The sequence below is a fragment of the Cyprinodon tularosa genome, unplaced genomic scaffold (genome assembly GCF_016077235.1).
Source record: "Cyprinodon tularosa strain WSP-4 unplaced genomic scaffold, ASM1607723v1 ctg245, whole genome shotgun sequence".
NCBI lineage: Eukaryota > Metazoa > Chordata > Actinopteri > Cyprinodontiformes > Cyprinodontidae > Cyprinodon > Cyprinodon tularosa.
Window position 1 is genome coordinate 160,055 of NW_024038908.1, and position 27,033 is coordinate 187,087.

Sequence of the window (27,033 nt, forward strand, 5' to 3'; positions counted from 1 at the left end):
GTCTAACCAAATCCATATAGGAGTGGCTTCATGAGACAAAAATGAAAGCTATGGATATCTTAGCAAAGCTTCTTAGCTAAATATAAAAGGAAATCTGCATGGCAATGGATAGATGCTGTTTTACCAAATCAAGACAGACACACATCTACTCTTTCAACATTGTGTTTTAGCAATGTTATAGTTAAAGGGGTTGCAAACGTGTACATTTAGGTTAATGTACTTTTTAATGCAGATTTTTTTTGGTTCAGTTGATCTTTACATAACAGGTGACCCATATTATACAAATTAATTGTTAAATGATTATTACATCACAAAAAACTCCCTATTTAAATTAGCAATATCTGTTTTTCACTTAATTCGAAGTCCAAGGACCCTTAATCCCCTCACACTAGACTCACATGGGAAGCTACACTGTAGCCACAACTGCAGTACAGAGACTCTACTGAACCCTCTGAACACCATCAGTAAACAGCGCAAGTGAAGTGCCTTGCTCAAGGACACAACTGAGACAATAAGAGGTTGCAGTTATAACAGGCACTGAAAAAAGGGACGTTTTGGTCCTGAAAATATTACCTCGGTTTTTATTTAACATTTTTAACAAATTGCAATGTACTGTCAGTATGTATACTTCAAAATGACACTTTTTAATTTAATGTATTGCTTAGAATTAATGTCTAAATCTGTATCCATCAAATTACAAATACATTTATTTCATATTACCTAATAGTATTAAAAAATTAATTAAGTTCCAAACTTAACAGATGCAAGTAATGTATAATTGGATATTAGAAGTAAACTTTTTGCTTTTTCCTCATCTGACCATGTTAAGGTCAGAAATAGAAAATATTGTTTGCTTGCTGACTGCGTGGTAGCACAGTTTGCAGCATTGCTGCTTTGTAGCAAAAAAAGTTCTGGATTCACACCTTGATCCAGGATCTCTCCAAGTAGTTTGCATGTTCTCCCCATGCATGCATGGTTTTCTCGCTGGGTATTCCAATTTCCTCCTACAGTCCAAGAACATGCCTCTCTGTGTTGTACTGCGACTGTCTGGCCACCTGTCCAGGGTGTACCTCACCTCTTACCCATAGACTGCTACAGAGTGGCACCCGCCCCATTGTGACCCTGACTGAATAAAACGGATAAGATGGATTCATGGATATTTACTAGTTTGTCCTATTCAACAACTGCACAGTAACTGTCTAAATCCGATCAGATTACTCTTCAATTTATTGAGTTTATTTGAATGAGTTGCATATATTAAAATAATAATGAAAATTGCATACAGTTGGAATTTAGATTTGTTGGGTAAAATTTACTAGTGAAACAAAAACACATAATTTGTGGATAAGAGAAATTTGATAGTAACTTTTACTTGTTTGTTTGTTAAATCTACTCTTCTTAGTAAGTAAAATATAATTAGATTTTATTGAGTAAAAATTTAAAAGAGTTTCTAAGTGGAAAAATTTACCTAGCTTTTCCTAAGTAAATGGTTATCTAAATGTTTTTCAGCTCAAACTCTAGCAACCTACACCACTGTCACTTCATAATACTGGGATTCTGAGTACTTTGCAGGCAAAGAATTAGCCCCAACTTCAGATCATTTAAAATGTCTCTCTAGTTACGTAAACTAAAATGCTGTTGAAAGGTATTGACAAATGTTGAAACATTTGCTTGTGATATTGTAATCAGATGAGATAAAACTTTCTGAAGTAATTTAGTCTAATACAGGAAACCAATGACTAAGCCGGCATCCACTTTTCAGAAATTAATTAATTAAAACAAATATAAAGAAATAAAATGTATCATGTTCAGTATATTACTGCAATGCTGCCAGTTAAGTGTCCTCTCAGGTTACACCTCTCCCTGACTTTGAAAACATCATGTGAGCGATTTGGTCACAGGGGGGCAGAATATTGCCTGCATTAGATGAGAGACATGTAAAAGGCTTCCTTCCCACACTATTTAAAGCCTTTTTGTGGTGGTGAAGAGAGAGCATCCAGATTTCCCGGCTCAACAGCAGCATCTCGCATGTGTAGTAAGTATCTCCTGCTTCCATGGGTGTCTCTTATGCTTTCCTCTGTGAGTTTTGAAGATGATTATGTTTTACTAATAGTTAAGGTGTGGTTGAATATATTTAATAAGTTTTTTGGCTATAATATTTAAAGTAAAAGTCTGTTTTTTAGTAATGATTCGAATAACGATAGTTACTATGCTAATTTTTAATTATAAAGTAATAATATTGTCTGATTAAACAAATATTCCTAATCTGTTCTCCATTTGTTACAGTTTATGATCATTTATTCCCTTGTATAACTTGTGTTTCAAAATAATTTAGATAATTGAGATTATTAGAGTTTATGATTTGTAATTATTTATTTTATTCCTTACATTTTAATATCATCCAATTAAATAATGTTCAATTTTGAAGTTATAAAATCTGCTATTATTTAGGAATTATATTTTGGAATGTAAAATTATAACTGCATTTCCCTTTTTATGTCTAATTTAAGATCAATGGCATGTAGATCTTCGGCATCCCCTGAAAACACATAGAGATAAGAAGAAAGCTTGATAATTTTAACAATAAAAGATGGTATTTAACAACAACCAAAGACAGTGAGTCAATTAAAAAGTCTTACAAAAAAAGCAAAATGCAGTTTTAACTAAAGGTATAAGGATACAAAATGTGTTTTCTAACTTAAATAAGACTAGTAGATTTCAAAGCTATTATACTCCTGAATCCTAATGTTAGAACATGAGACATCACAGTCAAATCTTTGTATATGTAAAGCAGCTAAAGTGGTAATTTATGTTTTTGTTTTGTTTGAGAAATTACTCAACCAGTGCTTATTAGTGCACTTCCTGGAGACTTGGCTCCTTTAATGTGTGACAGGCTTAATACAGAAACCAATGGCACATATTTACCGCAGCTGCTCGGAAATGATGGGCGTGATCACATTCTCTTTCTCTAAATCAAATTCACCATATTACAAAAGATCAAATTATACAGTAGGTTCTGTTGAGTTTTGCAAAGTTGCCTCGGTGGCGTGGAAGATGTGCAAACAAACATGGTTCAGAAGTGGAACTGATTCCATGTCATCAGTTAGTGCTGTGCTCTTACTGTATATTTGCGGTTAATGCTTGAGGGCAATGTTAAATAGCATATACATACAGTATATAGCACTAAGCTATTGCTAAAGTATATTATTGATTAAAACAAACTCTGTATGAAACAGATAAAAATGTTACAGTGGAAAATAGCGTGAGAAAATATTTGTATATATATATTCTCAGTCATATTATTGCATAAACAATGTGGATTTTTTTATTTATGTATTTATTTTTTTTATTGGCCAGAGCAACCAATTACTGGAATGCAATGATAGCTTAGAAGAGGGGAATCAATCTGATGGCTTTGGTGACCACAGCTCACTGAGCCTACAGTTAATTACCAAACTTTAATCTAGACTGACTATTCTGCCAACTCTAATGGAAAAGTCCTTGTTAGAGTCAATGTTCAGGGCCACTGGTGCATGTTAGATTGCTTAAATGTTTGCTGTGAGTTGTCACCTACTGTGTCGAAATGTATTTTTGGATCAGGTGGGCAGCAAAAACAAAACATTTTCACAAAACACTTTCCCAGACAGATTAAGAATAAATTTTTAACATCTACAGTATTTACTTGCAAGAAACAGCAGTTGTTTCTGAAACCAATGCCTCAGTAACATTCCAAGGGTATTCCCATGAATTTTTATTCACTGCATGATAAGGTCTCTTTCAACTTTGTTCACCCAGGATCACCCTGTAGGCCACATGGGAAAAACTCAAACAAACTGCAAGCAAGCTTTGAAGGACGCCATCATTTTCTTCTACTGAAAGGCTTCATACCCCAAATACTCTGTGGATCTGAATGTCCTACTGGGTAAAGACAAAGTAATCTGTGCACATTTCCCCTTTAGGCAACATAATCTTATGACTGAATTAATAATCTGCACACCATCAGAGAGAGACAGTATTCTTCAGCATGTTTAGCAGGGTTTTTGCACTCTTTACAGAGCCAATAGTTTGTTTTCGATGTAATTTTGCTGGTTTATATATACTGAATGTTTGAATCATATAAATAAAGATATGTTATTATTCTCCCCATTGGTGATTTACTGGCTCTTCAGCAAAGTGATGAACTTCAGCAGAGATGTGGTGCGCCAGACCAGCTGTTACACTTATGTCATAGAGGATGAAGATTCAGCCCTGGCGAGTCTAAATGCAGTCGAGGTAAGAATAATCAATAATAATGAAAAAAAAAACAAAGAAAAACTCTACACTCTTTTATCTCCAAAACATAAACTTTAGATGGTGACTTGGACTTGAGTTGCACTAATTTAACAAAAAAAAGCTATAGGTAAACTTATGCTATAAATACTCAAGACTTCTCAATGTCAGGAACTCGACTGTCATCAACATCCTAATTTCATTGTATTTTTGTTTTCATTTTAGGCACTGTAAGGCAAGGCAAGACAATTTTATTTTTGTAACAAAATTCAGTACATTGGTGATTCAAAGTGCTTTACATGAATTATAAAATAAAATAAAAGCATATTAAAAGCAAAAATATTTGCAAAACAAATAAAACATTTGGACCACAAAAAAAAAGCAAAATAATAGCAAGTAAAAAACATGATAAAAGCAGGTAGACAAGAAAATAAAACGGTTGGAACACAACCTTAAATAAAAATAATACCTCAGTTAACAGTTTAACTTAACCAGTTAACGGCAGTTCTAAACAAATGGGTTTTTAACTTTGATTTAAAAGAGCTCAGGCTTTCAGCACCCTTACAGTTTTCTGGTAGTTTGTTCCAGATAAGCGGAGCTTAGGAACTAAATGCTGCTTCTCCATGTTTGGTTCTAGTTCTGGTAAAAAAAAAAAAAAAGAGAGAAATTGATGGATTGTACACGGCTGTTTAATGAAATTATTACAGCTGTGCTAATTGTTTCATTTATTAGCATCAATCAACATTTACTCTAATTTACTGGCTCAGCTCTGACAGAGATGGATCAATTTAATTGTGTTTATGTAATAACTTAGGATGTCTATGGACCTTGGGCTTTCTTGAAAATGCTGATCATAACTGCTGTAGCTTTATGATAATAACATGTCTCCTAAACTGAGCTATGTACTAAAGAGAGTTTGGGTAATTAAAAATTATTAACTTAAAGGAATAGTACACCCAAAACATGATTAGCCTTCATTTTCTACTCACCTCCATGCTGAACAACACTCTGGAGTACTTTTTTGATATCTCAAATGCATCTGGAGATCTGGGAGGCTTCTTGCTGTCTGCTGACATTCAAATAATGGAGGTCCATGGCGCCCGAGACAGAAAGGTCCATAAAAGTCCACAAAAACGTGTCAATATTCCTCCATACTGCTCGTCCAATGTAATCCAAGTGTCCTGAGTGGGTAGCATCCAGAATTTACTCGAAACGAAGTCATTTAGAATGTTTTTAGAGCATAAACAGTAGTGTATAGGATTTCCTAATAGCGCCCCCATGCGCGCTCACGATTCTACGGAAGCCGGCAGACCAAACCAGCGCATTCAGCTCGGCAAAGAACTCATGCTCTTCCTCAACACTGAAGTCCTCAGACATTTTTCTTTCGTTGTTTCTTTCTTTGCACAGGTAAACAGCACATTTCTTCTTCTACGCTTGCATTATCGGCAGACCAGACGCTGAATGCACACTTTCTTCCGGTTTGGTCTGCCGGCTTCCGTAGAATCGTGAGCGCGCATGGGGGCGCTATTAGGAAATCCTATACACTACTGTTTATGCTCTAAAAACATTCTAAATGACTTCGTTTCGAGTAAATTCTGGATGCTACCCACTCAGGACACTTGGATTACATTGGACGAGCAGTATGGAGGAATATTGACACGTTTTTGTGGACTTTTATGGACCTTTCTGTCTCGGGCGCCATGGACCTCCATTATTTGAATGTCAGCAGACAGCAAGAAGCCTCCCAGATCTCCAGATGCATTTGAGATATCAAAAAAGTACTCCAGAGTGTTGTTCAGCATGGGGGTGAGTAGAAAATGAAGGCTAATCATGTTTTGGGTGTACTATTCCTTTAACTCAAATATCCCTCTACCAGTTTTTAAAAAATATATATATACTCAGATTGGTGTCTAAACTTAGTGGTTATTGGTTTAAAGGCAGGTTTAACTGGACAAGTTGTCAGTCACTCAAAGTGACACATAGGAGAAACCAAGCCATCACATGGCATACCAAAGATGACATTAGTAACCAACTAAACTAACTGTCATGTTTTTTGGACTGTGGCAAGAAGTCAATATTTTCAGAGGACCCAAGGCCAGGGTTCAAGCCCAGAACCTTCTTGCTACCTTGTAATGAATTAAAAATGTAACCCCCATGCTTAATAACAGTTTACCCATGTATTTTACTGAATCTTCATGAAGTCAACTTGTCCTATGAGTTATGGAGGTGGACCCCTCATTTAACGGAAATTATGGTTAGAAGGTTAGATGACGTGAAATGGCGAGAGGCTCTTAAATTCAGTTATAAATGCTTGAGACTGATAGTGCGGGAAAGGGACACAATGCTTTACTAAACTGGCTCTTTATAAGACCTGAAGCATACTGTAAGGGCCAGAAAAGCTTGCTGCCTAGCATGGAATGACTCATTAGAGACTTGCCCTTAAACTTAAAAAACCTGGAACTATGATATGTTTTGGATTAAAATATATGAGACTGCATTTGAATAGCCTTTCAAAGGTGAAAAATTGGAGACTTGACTTAAATTTGGACAAGATATTAACTCCCAATGGCAAGATATCATTTTTTAAATTCTAATTCCAAAACATGAGCTTATCATGTCAAACCAAGTATCGAGTATACAATAAGTTATTGCAGAGGCCTTGACCCATTGCTATTACCTTACTTTTTATTTGTCATGCTTTTCCTCGGTTCATAGCCTTTGAATCTGTGATGTTTTTCCAAGAGAAGAAGTAACAATCTACTCTCACCCCGAGGACTGAGTAAACAAATGGTTTGATGTCTCTGTTGTAAAAAGCCCTAACTACATGCCACCTCCTGTTGATTTAGAGCTATTATTTAGATTGCTGCATTTATTAAATGGGGACTGAAAAAATAAAAGGTTGCTGTGTTGTTGTATATATACATTTTTTAGTTTCAGCAGCAGGACCATCACTTGTTCAGGAACTTGCTTCGGGCGGTGCAGATTTCTGAAACATATTGAGACTATTTCTCTTCTTAGATCCATAAAAACAAAACATTGTGTTTGTTCATGGAAACTCTCATTTGTGCATTAGAACAGACTCAGAATAAAAACTGTGAACCATTTTTAAAGGCTGTTATTTAGGTTGTTGCTTTATCAAAACAAAATTCAAAATGTCAAACGGTACAGTTATGTTTATATCTAAGTCATACACTACAAGTGAAAAGTCATAATTTCAAAAATTTAACCGGTCATATTTTTATTCTTTTGCTCTTCAGTATATATTTTCATGTATATTTCTTCTTAAAAACGTGTCTTTTATTGTTCCCGTCTAAGAACTTTACTGAGATCAAGGTTAAATTTGAGGCAAAGAATAATGAACTATTGGTTAATAATAAAAAAAAAAATTAGTAACATTTTCATAAATGCGCAATTAGTTTTTGTCCACCTGGAGCTGTATTTTAAGCAGTCTCCTTCAAAAGTAAAATTTGTATCTATAAGTCAATAATTTGCTGAGCTGGAATTTGCAGAGCATTTTCTATGATTCATTTAGGGCCAAAAAATATGGATACCTCCTCAGATATATAAAGTGTACATATAGTCATCACCAAAACTCTTTTGTACTGTACTGTAACTGTGATGTATTTGAGCATTTCTGTTATATTGTTCCTCCTCAAAGGCCCATCTACAACTTCTTAGAGGTTGAGGACAGCACTATTTCCAAAGCCTTATGTTACATTGCTTTATTAAAATAATGACATTTTTTGTCCTATTTCAATTTCTTCCCCACTTTCTTTTTTTGTAATTACTTTGGGAAATGATGTGGTGTGTAGGAGCTATGCAGCATAATGCCATTTCTCTTTTTAAGTCTGTAATATGGAAATGCATTAAAGTTATTTTCTATACTTCTATGTTGCCCTGTGATCAGCTAGAAACCTGTCTAAGAAAACATTTTTGAGGACACCTTTAAAAACCTTTTTCTAAAAAGAAAACCAAAAACTTCAAATACGAAACATAAGTTTTACTTTTCTAATAAGATAAACAATAAAAAAAAAACAACAACCTTGTTTCACAGACAGAGACCTTCTCTTTTTACCTGATAATGATTTATTTAGGCCAGATTGATCAAATAAGACAGATATTTAAGAACTGACAGCAGATCGATAAACCCACTGCACATTTGATCATGTTATGCTGGAATCATACTGTGCAGTTAGCAGAGAAGGGGGACCTGACACTTCTGGAAAACCTGGTGAGGAAGAGCCCAGAGGTCCTCGGTGAGAGAGATGAATGCGGAGCCAGTCCCCTTCATCATGCTGCTGCAGGGGGCCACGTCACTCTCATTCAATTCATCACCTCTGTCATAGACTCACAGGGTAAGCATGACTCAGCCATTGATCATAGTGTGCTGCTGCATGCTCCATATGAATTATCATAATTCTATCTTAAAGGGGCTTTGACTAAGTGTTTTCTCTGCATTCTGTTATATATCAAAGAGGTCAGGATGTAAAAAAAAAAAATGCATACAATTTTTTTTTTCTTCATGTCTTTGCGTGTCACACACCAGAATTAAACAGCTGTGATGACCGGGGCAACGTACCTCTGCACTGGGCTGTGGAGAAAAACAAAGCTGAAAGCTGCAGGGCGCTTTTGGACCTGGGAGCAAACCCCAACATCCTCAACAATGCCCTCTTCTCCCCCCTACACCTGGCGATCAGCCTCGGGCACAACAACCTGGTTGGGGTGAGGAATCTGAGAGCGAACAGTTCGTAGTCAAAAAATTAAAACTGTTTCTCACCACCTAAGATTTCAATAAAATGCACCACTTTGCAATAAATGTATTTATTTTCTTTTCAAGTTGTCAGATTTTTAGACCAACAATTATTCATTTATAACTGATTTTCTTAGCCTACCTCCATATTTAGGAAGACATAAGAACAAGGACTTCAGATAACACAGGTGTATTTTGATAATTTTTGGATAGAAAATACGAAATTGGCTAAGACGCCCAAACTGCTAAGTCAGAAAAATGATTAAAAAAAACAATAAGACTGGATGAGGTCTAGAGTTTGTTTCTGCCACTATGCAGATGGAGGGTGATGATATAAAAGCTGCAAACACTAAACTCATTGTATAGGAACTGCAGTATAATGTATAAAGAAAACTAAGATGATATGGAGTTATTATATTCTTGAAAATATGCGTGAATATGTGTCAATCTGTGAAGAAATTTAAGTGTGAATACTTCTGCGATTTGGTCTCAAATTTAGCAATGCAACATTTAACTAATTAAAAAAATTGTTTTAAATATTTGTATGACATTTTGTCCTACATACTTTTGAAAAGCCAAAATACTTCATATTCTATACAGAATGACACAGGTCTTGGTGAAGGCAGCATTTGGCTCATCTCCATAACCTGACACAGCATGGTGCAGAACCAAGGACGTATTGTTAGGGCAGATAATGATGTCACAGACTGGATGACGCTGATTAAAAAAAAAAAAATCCTTGCCTCCCTTTAGCTGCTTTTGTCCTACAGCGTGACAGACTGCAACCTACAGGGAGACCTTGGAAACACCCCACTCATACTGGCCTGCTCCCTAAATAACTGTGAGGCTTTGAACATGCTGGTACGTACCAAAATAAGTTTCCAATTGTATGATTTGCATTAAAACAGAGCTGCATCTCTTTAGAGGATTACAACTACTTTACTTCTCATAAAACATAACCTCTTCTTGTCCATATTTTTAAAGATAAAGCATGGAGCCATGCTGTGCAAACAGAACAAGCTGGGTCATTTCGCCATGCATGCTGCTGCCTTCGCGGGAGCAAAGAAAGCTATGGAAGTCATTCTTAAGGCTGGTATGAGAAAAAAACAGGATTTGTCAACAAAAAAATCCCAAACTGCTGACAGCTATGAACATTTCTTGCAAGGCCAAATAACAAATTAGGCTGATAGATAAGGGAAGCTCATCTTGGCCCTGAAATCCTCAAGATGCATTTTCAGGAAAAATGTTTAAGAACCTAATGCTTCAGAGTGATTCAGTGCTTGTGGGGAGACTGTTTTGTAAGTTTTGGATTGTTAAAAGATGTTTACTTCAAGCACAATGCGGTTATAAGGTTTTAAAGAGTTTCTGTACGGTATTAACAGTGTTAGTTTGTTAGGATAAAGGTTGTATGCAGCATATCGAAAACATTACACCAAAAAGTAGTGCTTGATTTGTTTGCAGGAGAAGAGAATGGTCACAATGCAGTGTCCCACATCAACTACTTGGACAAGTCTAAAAGCAGCCCTCTCCATCTGGCTGTGCGTGGTGGAAATTTTGAGACCATCCGTCTCTGCATTGCCACTGGGGCCAAAATCGACCAGCAACAAGTATGAGACTGACAAATATCATAAACATGTCAACGGTGGTCTGCAAACACTTACACTTTCCCTAAATGCAAAAACAATCCATCACAACACAGATGTTCATTTGCTTAGTACCAAGTTGTTTTCCTATCACTTACGTTGACATAGTTATAAGCAGAACGCAAATGGCCCGAGTCCTCTTCCATCTGTAAATTGCATGCTTTGCTGGATTTGCATTTTTTTTTTGCTTAGCTTTTTAATCTACGGCCCATTTGCCTACACCTGTACAACATTTTCCTGGCAGTTATGCTACTTGGAAATGTCTGTCTGGTCTCTTTCTTTCAGGATTGTTTGTTTTGTCCAGCTCTGGGCTAGCGGCCAGAGGTACGGCCTGAATAGGGGTTATAGTAATAGCTTTAGATAGTTAAATTGATACAGATTACCTCCTCTTACACTATGGAGCTGAGTGGGGCAATCAGTACTATGTTTTCTGCCTGTCTCGGTTTTCACATCAAAGTTTGTGTGACAGCCTCTTTTTTTCAGGAATTTAGAGGTACACCTCTGATGCTTCACAAGAGTAGTGTGTGCAAGATATGCTTGCTTACATTATAATTTTTGTGTTTTTTTTAATAACATCTTCATCTTCAGAATGACCGTTCCACACCGCTTCATTTGGCCTGCACTCAGGGGGCTATAGAGGTGGTAAAATTGATGCTGTCCACTGTGGACCAAGTAGAAGATGTCATCAACCTGACTGATGGAGCTTGCCAGACCCCACTGCACAAGTAGGTGTTCTCCTATCATCCCACCCAGAATGAATGTCAACAATTAGCCTTTACTCTTGTCTCCTCAGAAAATGTCTGTGTTTCACAACAATCGTGCACTTGTTGTGTGTGCCTTTTTTCCCCCCACAAAGTTTTATATTATGGCTTCATCTTTGTTAAATAAGTAATGCATTATGAATAATAAATCATTATTTTGCACACTTATGCTTATTACTTATCACTATAGACCAGATACTGTAGTACATGAGCAGAGCATTAGACAAATCAAACACAGAGAAAAGTACACTGCAGTGTCTAAATAGAGACTAGACAAAAAAAGTTTGATTACAGAATTAATTCAATTAAATTATTTATTCAATTCAATTGACAGTGGAGAGGAAAAAACACCATTTTAACAGGAAGAAACCTCCAACAGAACCAGGTCAGTGTGAGCGGCCATCTGCCGAGGCTGACTGGGGTTCAAGGAGACAGAAGTAAAAATACAGAAAGAAGCAGAATTAATCTATGAATGTTTGAGGTAATGGTTTAAATAGAACCAAGACAGATCTAAACAAATGTAGGATTTTAACATTGATTTAAAGGAAATTAGGATTTGTTCCAAATAAGTAGAGCATTCAAACTGAAAGCTGCTTCTCCATGTTCATTTATTGTTCTGGGTAGGCAGAGTGGACTTAAGGCAGAAGACCTGAGGGGTGTGGGTGGGTTGATATGTTAAGTAGTCCATAATGTATTTTGGTTCTGAGCTATTCAGTGATTTATAGACTGATCGACTGTATTAGGTGTACATGATGACATACGCGGCCGGGTAAAAACAAATTAAAATTTTTGCGGAGAACATATTTTTTTACCTTTTTTTTTGTTTTTTGTTTTCTCATTTCACAACTAGTTTAACTTTATCAGCTTTGAAACAATCTGTAATGAACCAGAAGCTATTTGGGCCAACTTAGTTGTTTTCACTCTTCTCTTATATAAGATGGCTCTAATGTTGAGTAAACACTGAAAATTATCCTTTCTTGTTTTCAATTATAAAAATCTTTCCAACATAAAACACTTTTTTCAGTTTAGCACCATCCAGTTAATTTTTTAATGAGTATTTAAACATTGTATTGTTTAATTGCACTGAAACTCCTTTAGCTAAGAGAAATCACAGTGATAACACGTCCTGCCAAGCACAATTTATCCCAGACTGGACTTTAACCTACCGCTTTGTGAAGCCTATGCATGCTAGGAGACGAATTTTAACCTGCACATTTTAATATTGGTAGAGATAGCATAGTGTACACATAAAGAAAGGATCATACTGTACAGTTTGATGCCAGCTGGTTTGATGTCTAATCTCTGCTCTTTACTGCAACAGCTATCTTCCCTGCTGTCCTCAGATTTGGGGTTTACAGACATGTGGATTAACAAATATTTTTTCATCAGTCAAGTAGTTGCAGAAGTCATCCACTTTAGCCGCTGCACATGCAGAACGCCACCAGACTGCCAGGAATTTATGACTGGCGTGCGTCATCTAATAGAACAACTGCAATCCAGGAGATGAAATGAAAAAGAAAAACCTTGTTGTTATGTCACACTCTGACGAAACAGAATTAGATTGAAATCACTCTTTTAACATTGGACACCGTGACTAAGGTTTTTTTGGCCCTTGCAGCTGTGTTTGTCGGTTCACAGAAACTGTGTTTGCTTTTCCAGGGCTACAATATTTGATCATGCGGAGCTGGCAGATTACCTAATTTCTTTGGTAAATAAAGCATTCACAAACACGCATGGACACACATGTACACATTCATTTAGGACACATCTTGCTTAAGGTTTAGGGCTCCTGTAATTAATCTCTGTTCCTTTTGTTAGCTGTTCCTGTACTCTTTCCAGTACTAGATGCACTTTGGTGTCTTCCTGGGAGGAGTTCTTCTAGATTATTAATTATTTTTTTATCAAAAATATCTGTAACCACTTTTTATATTTCCATACTATTACTGACCTGGTTCAAGGTGCTGATGATTGTTTGTCGGCCCTCAATCCCTCATTAATTGCATTTATTGGACGTATGTTGCTAGGTGGAAAGACGAGTCAGAGTTTATTTAATGTAAACCAATTTTTTAGAAAAAGTTAAGATGTTTGACCTGAAGCCTTCTAGTACTAAAGCCATGAAATTGTGAGATAGATTGGCAAACATTTACACACTAGGTCAGGTTTTGCTCTTTCCAACATAAAAAATACAAATTATTAATGTAATAGAACAAGATACACAGTGTTTGTAAAAGTTTGTAACATACAATAGTTAAGTGGAGCAAATTGATCATTATTCTTTTTATTTATTTAGTATTTGTTAAAAAACAAAAAAGAAAAGATCTTTGAAAAAAAAAAAAAAAAAAAATGGTCATAATTATTCCCCACAGCTCAATATGTAGACTTGTGGTGATTAAAGCTGTATGTTTTAGATGAAAAGCATGTCTGCCTCCAGATGTAGAGAAATCATCGAACAGTGAAAGCTGTTTTCTAAGTAACATAATACCCTTTTTAATACTATGAAGAAAAGTAATTTTGAAAACTCCCTGGGCATCTATGGTAGAGTAAGCATACCTAGAGCAAATGAGAGATGAGAACAGCCACATTTTCACTATAGTATTGAATTTTGCATGGAAGAACATTAACAACTTAAGTATAAGAGTTCTGCTTAAATTGTTTTCTTCCTAGATTACTTTTCATATAAATGTTCTAAAGTATTTATTAAAAGTAATTACAAGGAAATTAATCGAGAAATAACAAGATTTATATGTATTTTTTCCCTAGGGTTCTGACCAGAACAGCATTGACTGTAAGGGAAACACTCCTTTATTGCTGGCAACTAGCTGTGGAGCATGGAAGACGGTAGCTCTGCTGCTGTCCAAAGGTAGAATAAAATGCTGCATACCCTAACAAGAAGTACACAGATAATGTTCAATGATTTCTGATCACTTTTCATTTGAGTGGTTGTAAGTATATGCTCATATCTTTTAAGGGGCTAATGTGAATGTGAAGGACAAATGCGGCTGTAACTTTCTGCATCTGGCCATCCTGCAGCCTAAGGGTTTGAAAAATCTCACTGAGGAAGTTTTACAGGTATGTGGCAATTGCTTAATAAATACACAGTGTGGAGTTTAATAGAAAATGATGAAATATTGGGAGCTGGTTAATAACTCTATTGTGAATTAATCGTTTATGGCAAGATGACAAGAAGAACTGGATTCTGAAAGGAAAACTGTATGTTAAACCTTATAGAATATACTAAAGCAACAGTGCTTACACAGCTTTCAAAAGAAGAATTTATCACAAAATAAAACCTGGATTTTATGTAAGGGTAAACCCCACAGCTCTTTAGCATTTCTGCCATGTGCATCTACTAATGCATATAAATATATATAGCTTTAATCACAGCTTCTCGATGCATCTGATATTAAAGCAATATTCATGCTCCAACAAAAGAACAAACCAGGGCAGGTCTAAAACATCTCTCCAAGAGCGATGCAGCTCAGAGATGCAAAATATTTATCCGATAAACTACTTCGCAAGTGTCACTGCATTGATCAGATGACATTACATAAAAATGTATTATATTATTTTCCTGAAAATGTAGGTAAGAAACGCTCCTGTTACCTCTGGATTCACTGTTCAGGCACAAGACCAACCTACCTGTTTGCTTCTACAAAATGGCTATCAAATGTGCATGTGCAAGAACGCCAAGCCATGTTTACCTTGTGCACGGCTCTGTTTGCAGTCTGCCCATGTTGCTCAACAACAATAACTTAGCAGGAAAAATACACAATGTCAGATTCGCCCCCAGTAGGTCTTAATCTACCGCAGCTTCGCTGATAAAGGTGGGTCAAGTATCCAAAACTGTTAATCACGTAAGAGTAGCGCTACTTGATTTTACTGAAGTCAAAGTAGAAAGTAGTCATCCAAGAAATTACACAAGAATAAAAAAAAAAAATACTCAATTACTGAGTGATTGTTGGCTCACAACATGTGATTAATGTTTGAAATTATGTAAGCAAAAAGTTTTGTGCAAATTCTGCTATTCTAAAGTATAAAATGAAATAAAAAAAAAAATACAAATAAATAACATGATTACAAAATATTAAATTTAGGCAGAATAGTATTTCCAAATCTTTTTTTTTTCAACATGAACTTATAAAACCAACATTTACACTAAGTAGTGCATTTATTTTAGGAAATTATAAAGAACTTCCTGCTACAGTATAGATAGATAAATAGATAGATAAAAGCATATACACTGTCGATTATATTTCTACCCGATCTCTGAAAAGCTCTCGTTACTCATGGTGGTACAGTAGGGTAATCAGAAATTTTTACTCGCGTAAAGGTAACAATAGTTTCATAAGATTTGAATTTGCATAAAATTATATTTTCATCTAAAAGCTTCTCAAGTAAACATAACTGAGTAAGTGTATGTAGCTATTAACTACCCACCTCTGCTCACTTGACACTTAAAAACTAGAATTACACCCACGACGGCCTGTGACATGTGGCACAAATAATAGATAAAATGATCCTCTAGGACAGGGGTGTCAAACTGGTTCCAGAAAGGGCCGTGTGGTTGCTGGTTTTCTTTCCACCCAAGCAGTTGCACACCAGACTCCATTCATCCCATCAAGTCATCAGGTTAAGACTAGACTCACCTTGATGAGATGAATGGAGTGTGGTGTGCTACTGCTTGGTTGGAAAGAAAACCAGCCACCACACGGCCCTTTCTGGAACCAGTTTGACACCTGTGCTCTAGGATCTTTAAAGAGATTGTTTGGTGAACAATCTATGAAGCCATCCTCAAAGCATGCTAGATGGAGCAAATGACCTGAAGTCTGAAGGTCATGACCTGAAGGTGAAATTATAGCACCTGCAGGTACTCTAATTTTTGATGGAATTATGGCTAAAATCTGTTATTTTTCTGCACTTTACTTTGGGTAGAACTTTAATGCAGTAGCACTAATAAGCAGCGCCGGATGGCCAATACTTGTGCGGGAAAAGCTTTGGTTGCTTCATATGACACAGTCAGCCAGGACTAAAAAAGTCAGATTATGCCTGAAACTCTGAAAGGGCTGTAAATTCTAATTCAATATTAGTTTGAAAGGTCTACTTTTGTCAATTTCAGCATTAAGTTTGTTTTCTTTCCTTCATTTCCTGGACCAAGGTTTGTGTACTACTAATTAAACCTTTATATAATGTGTCTGACTTTAGCATAACAGTGTGAAGGCCTTGCTGAGCTGTGAGGATAACGAAGGGTGCACACCACTGCACTATGCTTGCAGACTTGGTATCCATGATTCTGTGAAGAACATGCTCGGCCTCTCAGGGCAACTTGGCCTTGCATGCAAGTCCAAAGACAAGAAGTCTGCTCTTCACTTTGCTGCACAGTAAGTAAAACACTCATTTTATTAGAAATGGTCAAAAAGTTGCTTAGTTCTTTGGAATTGAAGAGTGTTGACTTAAGATTTTGACAAAATAAACCTTGGGTCAAGCCTTTGTCTAGTTCTTTGATTGATCTCTGTGATGTATCCAGTCCATAACATGCTATTAGTAACATGGCTGCGTTCTTTTTATTTAGAATTACTCTCTTCAGTAAAGGAAAAAGAAGACAAAATAATCAGGAAAAAAAGGGTGGAACAATAGTTTTCCGTAAAAGTTTAAAAAACCATCAACTGGACTTGGTTGCCAAGGTTTGGAGACGTTTCGCTTCCCCCTCAGGAAGCTTTCTCAATTCAAATGTCTGACATTTTACGAAACTTTTACCGAATGACTATGACCTTGATGACTGAGAATCTTCATCAGCAACAATAGTTTTCTTTCCTGTTTTTTAAAGTGTCATCCATGCATGACTTTTTTTCTTTTTAAAAGATCAATAATGTCACAAGATAATAAAATAATAACCGCTAAGATAGCTTCTCTGGATAACTCAAATTATAACACTGGTACTTTTACAAGGTCTCCCTAATTAAAAAGAAAGGTAGACAGATGATAAATAATTGTTCCAGCTCAATCTAAAAATGTCACTACATGATTTAATACAGGGAGAAATGTCCTACCCCATAACCTTTTATCTAGGATTGATTTCTGCAACATACCAGTATCCTTCTAAATCCTGGAGGTCCTGTCAAAAGAATAGAATTCACTTGGCCAGAAATGTAAAGAAAAGCAATAATGTGAAAGAATGAACAGTAGGCACTTATTCATATTGATTTTTCAATCACTCACATATTCAATAACTCACTATTTAATTAAAACTTCAGGCAAGAGAAAACTATTCTCTGATATGAGCTTTAAATCTTGATGAAATCCCACCTTAAAACTCTACTACATTCATTGTGCTTATCCCATGGTAATTTAACATTTTCTAAAACATTTGAAGTAGCAAAAGGATATTCAATAATGACATAGTAGGTCAATTTTAAGATATTTAAGAACTTGTTGGCTCTAATTTTCCCTGTATTGGTTTTCCTACTGACTTATTTGAGGAGCTTCCAAGTGCTACAGGGGGTTGTTAATATCATTAACATATAGTAAGTCTTGTGATTTTTTTTTTTTTTTACCGAAAAATGTAACTAACAACAATTATTCTGCTTCTGTACACTTATCACAGTCTCTTATAATAAGATGCTTTTCCACTATTACAAGTCACTGAGGCTTTTAAAGCTCAAATGGTCTTACTGGTCACTCTGGTTTTACCTTTCAGTAAAAAATAAAAAAAATTGCATTTAAGAGACTGTTTGCATGAATGCTTGATCTTTTTGGAAGGAACTTAGAAATTGTTCAGAGTGTATATCTCGCCTTCCACCCGCTCACCACAGCTTTTAACACCTGTGCTCACTTGAGATGGAGCTTTAAATCAATCTGTAACAATCTGTAACAACCAGTAACAAAGTTATAGGTCAATTTTAAAATTCATGAATAAAATCAAATAATGTTCCTCCTCTGTATTAAAGAATACTGCTTTAACAAATTACCTCTTTAGAGCCTCCTCTGTTTTCCCAGGTCTAACAAAGTACTCGGTCAACTTTGCAGGGGAGCTCTCACCTGGTAGTTTTTGCACCTTGATTAGTAACTCAAAAATATGTGCCAGCTTTCCACATGGTGCACTCAGCCTCCCACTTGTCGCAACCGCCACAGTATGTGCAAAATTTTGGAGTTCATCCGTGAAGCATCACTTTCGTTTTGCCATTTTGAGTCCAAGGCCGATTGCTCTGTTCCCTGTGTGTATGTGGGCTTCTTGCTAGACCCTCCCACAAGCCGTCTCTTGAGAATTACATCTGGCAACAAAGTACCATAGTATTCTATGCAAAGCGGCAGTCGATATAAGCTTAATGATTATGAAAAACAGCCTCCCCCCCATCCCCACCCCCACTGCTGGATTCCCTGTCCATGAAAAAGAGGAAGTTTGGTCACCATTAATTAAAAATTTGATCAAACAACCTCATATACATTATTCTGCCCCATGCTGTATGGGGTTTAGTCATTCAAATTTCTCTGTAAATCTACTTTGAAGCTGGCTGACGCATTAGAGCATATTAGTATTTTGACTGTTCAATACCTCTCTTTATCTATTTATTATACAAGGTATGGGCGTGTAAACACCTGCCACAGGTTACTGGAGTCCATCACAGACTCTCGTCTGCTAAATGAAGGTGATGAGCGGGGCCTCACACCGCTGCATTTGGCTTCAAAAAATGGACACACCAAGGTGGTACAACTATTGTTGCGCAAAGGAGCTCTCTTTCACAGGTAAAACCAAACCAATGATATAAGCATTTATAGACGGCATATAAAGCCTTAGCAACAGCATACCATGCAAAAGAGTTTAGTAGAGTAATGTTAATACTGACATGTTAAACAAGCTGATTTATGGTATATAAACCTGTGAACATATTTTACAGTGATTACAAAGGCTGGTCTTGTCTTCACCATGCTGCTTCTGAAGGATACACACAAACTATGGATATATTGCTCTCTGCAAATCCCAAGTTACTTGATAAAACCGATGAGGATGGGGTAAATATGATGATTTCTATTCTAAAAAAAAATTTCCTTTCTCTTAAGGGTGTCCATTTTAGAAGGAGTTTTTTAGAAGTTAATCATCAACAAATGACAGTCATGGTCTGATAATAATAGCAGTGTTAAAAGGCTCGGTAACATATCTTGGTAACTAAGGAGTCTTTTGCTATCCCATGCAAGAACACTGCACTCCATATCGCTGCAAGATCGGGACATGTGGCTGCGGTCAGAATGATGCTGGTAAGAGGGGCCGAGATCATGTTGAATAAGAATGACACTTCGTTCCTCCACGAGGCTCTGCAGAACGGTAGAAAGGATGTGGTCAAGGCTGTGATTGACAGTGAGAGGTAAACTTTAAGGTTTGATCTAAAATTATTAGTTAGTGTTTGGTCTTAATTTGTACTCGTATTCTTAGCATATGGAAATATTGAAGCTCCATTAAGCATTTTGCTGTTTCAGATGTGATGAGGCTCTTGGAATGTTTGAACCCGGATCCACTCAGCGTTGCCCCATTCTTGACATGATTGAGTTTCTGCCTGAGAGCTGCAAGGTGAAATCACTCACAAAATAATAAACAAATATAAAAATAACAACCAGATTCTAACTCACATCACAATGAACCATTTCTAACTATTTTACATAATCTGCTTTGGTTGATTTCTGGATTTAGATGTAAAGTGTTTTCTTTTTGATTTCCACAGCATCTGCTTGACCGCTGCGTGAGGGAGTCTGATGATGATCACAACAGCCCAGACTACCATGTAATCTATCTACAAGCACTGTCTAACCATAAACCTAATCATCATTGTGAACAAAATAAAAAAATATTCTCTATGTGGTGTAGATTGAATATAATTTCAGATGGCTCCAGGCTCCTATTGCAACAAAATTGCTCAAGAATGGCTACGCTCCTAAGCCACTAGCTGCAGTCAATGTAAGTTTTCCTCTCCTGGTCTGTTTTAGACCAGGAAACTGCTGCTTCCCTTCACCTAGTTAAGCAGATTTGATGTGTTTGTTGAGGTTTTCATTTTTCCATGTAAATTTGTGAAAACAAATTTGCTTGTAAAAATGAAAAAAAGGGGTGTTCTGAATTTTTTTTTTGTATTAATCCTTTTATTTAATTTTAATTTTTTTTTAATCATTTCTGCAGGCAATGGTGGAGTATAACCGAATTGAGCTCCTCAACCATCCAGTCTGCAAAAAGTATTTGGCAATGAAATGGTGTGTATCCACAGAGTAAATACCAGATAAAATATAGTTTGATTTCACTTTTCAAATTTAAGTAAGACTTTGATTATATTCAATCTAAAATAAATTATTTTATCTATACAGGTTTGCCTATGGGAGCAAAGCTCACTTGCTTAACATGTTTCTGTACCTGTTTGGGCTATTGCCATTAACAAATCTGATAGTGACTCTTCGACCCTCTGTGAATGCCACTGCTACAGGCGAGCTCGACATCGTTGTGGTTCCCACCTCATTTACAGAGGTAACTTAAAAGTACCTGAAAATCTACTGTATAATCTTAAGAACATGTTCAACTATAATTCTGTCTTTGTTTTATCATCTTTTTCCAGCAAAGTGTGTTCTTGTCCTTCTGCATGGTGATGGTTTTGATCACAAACATCTATTCAATAGGAAAAGAGATCGTGCAAATTACACAGCAGGTGCAGAACTATGCTTTTATACATATGTTATTAGTATGGAGCTAATTTGGGACCGAAGAGTTAATGAAAAAAATTGCACCTGAAAGTATATTTAAACCATAAAATTATTTTGAAATTAAACAAAAAGAATATGAAACTGAAAATAATCCTTTCAAATTCAAGTTTCTTTTTCATTTTCTGAAATTATTCCCCCTTCATTTAAAACTGCTTATGTGGGTGGAAAAATAACCAAATGCATTCATTGTAAATATAACATAAATATTCTGGGTTTTTACTATGCTTGTCACATGGCTGGGTGTTCCCAGGCAGTCCCAGAGTTGGTCCTGGAGGGCCGCTGGCCTGCAGGTTTTAGATGTTTCCCTGTTCCAGAACAGTCCATTTTCATTGAGAGCTGATTAATAAGCTTTTGCTGGACTGCAATCATCAGAATCAGCTGTGCTGAAGCAGAGAAACCTCTAAATCCTGCAGGAGAGCGGCCCTTGAGTTACCAGATTTGGGTTTCTGAAAAAGAGGACACCCCCCCCCCCCAAAAAAGAGCTGCAGTAGCAGTTATTTTGATCGCTGTTACACTCTGATTTTGATAAATTGCTTTAACTATTAAATGTAAGTTTTACAGTTTACATACACCTTTGTATGTGGTTAACAAGAAAAATAATTATTTGTTTTCCTCTCTTGCCCCCCGAAGCGCTGGAGTTACTTCAGAGACAGTTCTAACCATATTGACTGGTTGTCGGCCATCTTCTCTCTTTTGTTCGTCATTCCCCTATTGCTAAATACAGAAGTGTCTTTGCACTGGCAAGCAGGGGCAATGGCAGTTTTATTTTCCTGGATTGGGTTTCTTCTTTATCTGCAGAGGCAGGTTTAATTTCACTCTAACACTTTGTATTTATCTTATCATCACATCTTTTCAATGTTATTGAAGCTGTAAAAATCTCACCCTTTAGGTTTGAGGGTATCGGCATCTATGTTGTAATGTTTGGAGAGATCATGAGGACATTGATCCGTATTGTCATGCTGTTTGTGTACCTGATGTTGGCATTTGGTTTGGCCTTCTATGCTTTGATGCTCAACCAGGTAAGAGAAATCGCCAAGAACATGGAAGCAATTACTACAATTATAGAAAATCCAGCACTGTTTTGTTTTTTTAGGGGTCGGGCCTGTTTCAGACAAACAGATTTTAATATCAAATTTGACTGACATCCCTCAGTCTGGAAAGGGATCAAATTCATTTCTTGGTGTCTTCAGTCCAACTGTCCACAGTAATTTCTGCCTGCACTGTGGGGAATTGACCACTGTACAATTCAGATACACCTCTGCTTTACGGTGCTTGCTGTGGATCATCCGCTTGCCAGTTTCAATTCAACATTGCAGACAGTGATTTCATAGAGGACCTGATAAAGCTTGTTTTGCTCTGGAAAGCCAAAACTGTCTACTTCAATGTCTATGGGTCAATCTGATTATCCAGAGCCTAAACCAGTTTGGAGAATACCCCCTCTAACTCTAAGAGCTGTGTCTGGATTACACAGGACAATGAATTATAAATGATTGAAATTTCTTTAAAACTGATTTTTTAAAAGCCCCCTAAAAATCTCTTAGGAGCATTCCTTATTTCATCTTTATTTTCTCTATATTCCATTTTGATTTAAAGAAACATTTGTCTCAGCTGCACTCCGACAAACGTCAAAACCACAATCAGTCGCCAATTGGTTGAGCGTTGTATTTTCGTAGAAAAGTCCAGATTTTCCAACTCTAGCAGTCTCACCACATGCAATTTACCCCGGACCTCTTCAGCTCTCTTTACAGCACCATTTTCTTAGGGATCCTATGTAAGTCAGTGTGAACACAGCAGCCTTTTGGGCTTCAGCTGATTACAGTGAGAGTCATTAATGGATATGAAATGGAGCAGTGGTGAGCTAGGCCAAGAGTGGCCACTCAACAAGAATTTTTGAATTGCATTGATGGCTCATCCAAGGGCTCATTAGGCTAGCCAGCCAGACTGACTGACACGGGGCATATGGTCAGTCTGGTGAGGCTCAATACTCTCTGGACAAAAACAGACTGGACCGATCACAGTGCGGGAGGCGGGCCCATAATTCAACAGCGCTTTCTGCAACCATAACAAGATTGCTGCTGCAACAGGGGAATGTTTCAATGATGATTTGAATCATGTCCTAAAAGAGAGGTTTAGATTGTTAAGATTTCAACAATGGGCTGTTTTTGAGTCACTATTGGTCCACAGTCCAACTCACATCCAGTGTACACGATATAAACTAGTCTGGATATGTAGGCTAATGGGTCATACCAACAATAGCATCTAATGTAATGTAGAAAAAAATTAAAAGAGAGAATTTGAGAATTTGAAGGCAAAAACCAGTGCTGAACAAAAACAATATAAAGGCTCTTTTACACCTAAAAAGCTACATTACATGAATACAGTTTTTTTTTTTTTGAAAGCCTTTTTTTTACTGATTTATATTTATCAATTTTTTTGTCAACAGAAAGAGTTTAACAGCGTACCACTCTCTGTGATTCAAACCTTCGTGATGATGGTCGGGGAGCTGAACTATCAGAACAACTTCTTGGAGGCTTTTTTGAACAATGAGCTTCCATTTGGTGTCCTGACATATGTGATTTTTGTGTTCTTTGTTCTGCTTATGCCCATCCTTTTAGTGAACCTGATGGTAAGTGTTTTATTATTCTTTGGCTGTTTGGAGATGTTGCACTACACACAGACCACCCAACCAGATAATAGTGAGATTGGTAAAAAATGTTCTACCTTAGGAAAATCAACTTTTTCACAATGAGCATGTATGCAGCAATGGTGGAGAGGAAAACTCCCTTTTTAGCAAGAACAAAATCTCCAGGAGAACCAGACCCATTATGAGCGTTCCATCTGCCAAGACTGACTGGGGCTTAAAGGGGAGCGAAGCAGATAAATAGAAACTGACCTGAATAAAATAAGTTATTTCTTTTAGAAATGAAACCTTATCCTTTTTTTAGAGAAAGGCAAGAAATTGAAATGGTGGTCCAATGTAACTAGTGGATTTTTGTCACTTTGTAATGACTCAGCAGAATAGTGTTCTGTGTCCAACCCCTGTTTTTTTTTTTTTTTTTGACAATCAAAACCAGTGACAGCAAGGTTTGTGTTAGCAAAGCAATTTTTATACCACTTATAAAGACCAGGTCAAAACTGACCCCAACACAAAAAAAAGTATTTTTTTTTCCAGAGTATTTCGAAATTTAATAAAGGTGAATGTTTTGGATTTATTTAACTAAAACAGAGGTAAAAAAAAAAACCTTGACGTGTTAAACAAAATTTATGAGGTACTTTTATGTATTCAAAAATTTAAACGGGTCAGTCATGACCCCATCACAACAGGAAGCTTAATTTAATTCACTTTCAATTCAGTTTATTTATATAGCGCCAGTTCACAACGCATGTAATCTCAAAACACTTTACAGTTCTCCAGATCATACAGTCAGATTGACTCAAAATTTTCTATCTAAGGAAAAGCAGTTGATTCCATCGACTCATTGTGTCATTGTGCCTTGCTTTTTGCAGTGTGTCTGCTCCTTATGTCATCACTGTGCGTTGTTTTATGATACATTAATAGTTCTTTCCTGCAGATTGGTTTAGCAGTTGGAGACATTGCTGAAGTTCAACGAAATGCTTCTCTGAAGCGAATCGCAATGCAGGTAGGTTTGGAGCTGGTCCTCCTGCTAAGATTTCATGTTCTTCATCTTGCCATAACAACATATTAAAGTTATCAGAAATTGAAATCTAATATAGTGTGGATGAGATTGAGTTTGGTGTTTAAAACTCTTGATAGTAATTTTCTGATTGTGTCCAAGTAACAATATTAGAAGCAGGAGATGATTAAGCACATGCTATCACTGCAAACTGAGAAGTAAAATATTAATATCCTGTTTAACTATGCCCAGAATAAACTCAGCAATAGAGCAGTGCTATAAAATAATAAGTAGGGTAGATATGTCTCAGAATGATTAACTAGGTTTGTTTAGTTTTCTAATGTAGTACCCATTTTTCCCCTCTGATCTAAGATTGATCTCCACACATCCCTGGAAGACAAGCTCCCTTACTGGTTTATGAAGCGAGTGGACAAACCCTCAGTTATCGTCTACCCCAATCGCAAATGCTCCAGGGTAGGATTCATGCCTGCAGTAAAGATGGTCAATAAATGTTGTCTGTTTCTCTTATAAAGACTCCCAATTTCTCACAGCACTTCATAAAACAAATAATCTCCGGTGAGGAGGATAGAAGTGAAGTCTGGACTCGTCTGCAGTCCAAATCACAGAGCTGCACCTTTGTAGAGAATGAGCTAAAAAAGCAGAAAGCGAGGTAAGGCACCTAAAAAGAGCAGACACATAATTAAAAGTAATGCATTCCCAAACATATACATTTAGATCAGCCTAAGAATGTCACTGAAAGTTTGAAATGGTCATCAAAATCCAGTTTACATTGATATAGAGCAAGAAAGTGGGAAAGCACAGCAGAGATAATTTTTTATGTCTGAGCTACCCCTATGGGTAGGTTTGTGTAATAACGGTGCGTTGCAAAACTATTCATATGCTTTGAACTTCTCAGCGTTTTCACACAAACCTAAATGTTTTTCAATGAATGTTCTGGGTTAACCCAACACAAAGTAATGCATGGCTGCAAAGTTTAGGAGAAAATAAATGAGAAAAAATCTAAAAAGTAGAAAAAAATGTTGTTTTTTTTTACAGTTCAGGTCTTTTTGATCAGAACAATTGGTTTCTTTGTTTAAAGAGAAAAGCTGAACAAAAGGGGGGAGGGGGGTTGTGGTTTCAGCTTCTACGCATGTACGTATAAGGATGTCTTTAAAAACATTCCAAAGAAATTACACAAGCAGTCTTATCCTGATTCAAATGCCTGAACATGAAAGTAATTCAAAACAACAGACTCGAATGACCGAGGAGATGGTGGGTCATGAATTTGCGTCTGACTCCAGGTCCTTTAGAGCATCTTCAACCAGAAGTTGCTCTACTGGAAACCTCCAGAACTGACAAACACTCCTGGATATGTGTTTAAACATTGTCAAAAAGAAACTGAGGGAAAGTCCATTTCCCTTCAATGTGGTCTCAACCAATCTTGCTCATCTCAAAATTAAATTTGTCACTTTTCTGTATGTAAAATTCTTCCATTTCAGTTAGAGTGGTTGGAAATTTTTGTTTAAACACATTTCCGAGTATTGCCACCGAAATTCAGAATAAGGTCCTTGTGTCATTCAAAGTCAACAATATCTCTGATTTAAAGCAGAGATCTTCAGTGAGGGGGAGGTGGGTGTTGCAACTCCCTAGTGGGCTGCTGAGGGCTGTAAAGTTTTTTTTGTGATCTTCTCTCCTACAGCCGCATAGACATGTTAGGCCAGACTGAACTAATATTTTTTTTATCACAAGTAGATTAGACAGTAATATCTGTAACATTGCTTAAACCAGGAAAGAATAAAAAAGAACTTTATACCTGTGGACAGGTACCAGAAAATTGTCATTAACTGATGAATATGGAGTTATTAAAGGAATAGTACACCCAAAACATGATTAGCCTTCATTTTCTACTCACCCCCATGCTGAACAACACTCTGGAGTACTTTTTTGATATCTCAAATGCATCTGGAGATCTGGGAGGCTTCTTGCTGTATGCTGACATTCAAATAATGGAGGTCTATGGTGACCGAGACAGAAAGGTCCATAAAAGTCCACAAAAAACGTGTCAATATTCCTCCATACTGCTCGTCCAATGTATTCCAAGTGTCCTGAGTGGTTAGCATCCAGAATTTACTCGAAACGAAGTCATTTAGAATGTTTTTAGAGCATAAACAGTAGTGTATAGGATTTCCTGAAAGCGCGCACACGCTCGCTCACGACGCTACGGAAGCCGGCAGACCAAACCA

General features: G+C 36.6%; 1 protein-coding gene across 4 annotated transcripts in view; it reads left to right on the top strand.

Moving 5' to 3' along the window:
• trpa1b (transient receptor potential cation channel, subfamily A, member 1b) overlaps nt 1-27,033 on the top strand; it is a 62,827-nt gene that overhangs the window by 33,143 nt on the left and 2,651 nt on the right. For 2 of the 4 annotated variants that reach the window (XM_038287755.1, XM_038287754.1), the window contains exons 2-28: nt 3,796-3,922; nt 4,170-4,272; nt 8,462-8,624; nt 8,816-8,991; nt 9,773-9,880; nt 10,004-10,112; nt 10,481-10,626; nt 11,251-11,387; nt 13,083-13,131; nt 14,184-14,283; nt 14,392-14,492; nt 16,626-16,801; nt 18,999-19,163; nt 19,316-19,430; nt 19,614-19,780; nt 19,893-19,983; nt 20,135-20,194; nt 20,278-20,367; nt 20,584-20,654; nt 20,766-20,922; nt 21,011-21,100; nt 21,786-21,955; nt 22,045-22,174; nt 23,599-23,781; nt 24,728-24,796; nt 25,163-25,264; nt 25,342-25,460. In XM_038287755.1, the coding sequence (XP_038143683.1) occupies nt 4,177-4,272; nt 8,462-8,624; nt 8,816-8,991; nt 9,773-9,880; nt 10,004-10,112; nt 10,481-10,626; nt 11,251-11,387; nt 13,083-13,131; nt 14,184-14,283; nt 14,392-14,492; nt 16,626-16,801; nt 18,999-19,163; nt 19,316-19,430; nt 19,614-19,780; nt 19,893-19,983; nt 20,135-20,194; nt 20,278-20,367; nt 20,584-20,654; nt 20,766-20,922; nt 21,011-21,100; nt 21,786-21,955; nt 22,045-22,174; nt 23,599-23,781; nt 24,728-24,796; nt 25,163-25,264; nt 25,342-25,460 (3,140 nt within the window). In that variant the 5' untranslated portion in view covers nt 3,796-3,922; nt 4,170-4,176. Of the gene's footprint in view, nt 1-1,918; nt 2,036-2,060; nt 2,080-3,795; nt 3,923-4,169; nt 4,273-8,461; nt 8,625-8,815; nt 8,992-9,772; nt 9,881-10,003; nt 10,113-10,480; nt 10,627-11,250; nt 11,388-13,082; nt 13,132-14,183; nt 14,284-14,391; nt 14,493-16,625; nt 16,802-18,998; nt 19,164-19,315; nt 19,431-19,613; nt 19,781-19,892; nt 19,984-20,134; nt 20,195-20,277; nt 20,368-20,583; nt 20,655-20,765; nt 20,923-21,010; nt 21,101-21,785; nt 21,956-22,044; nt 22,175-23,598; nt 23,782-24,727; nt 24,797-25,162; nt 25,265-25,341; nt 25,461-27,033 lie in introns of those variants that run through there. The other 2 variants (XM_038287753.1, XM_038287756.1) reach the window with 2 other exon arrangements.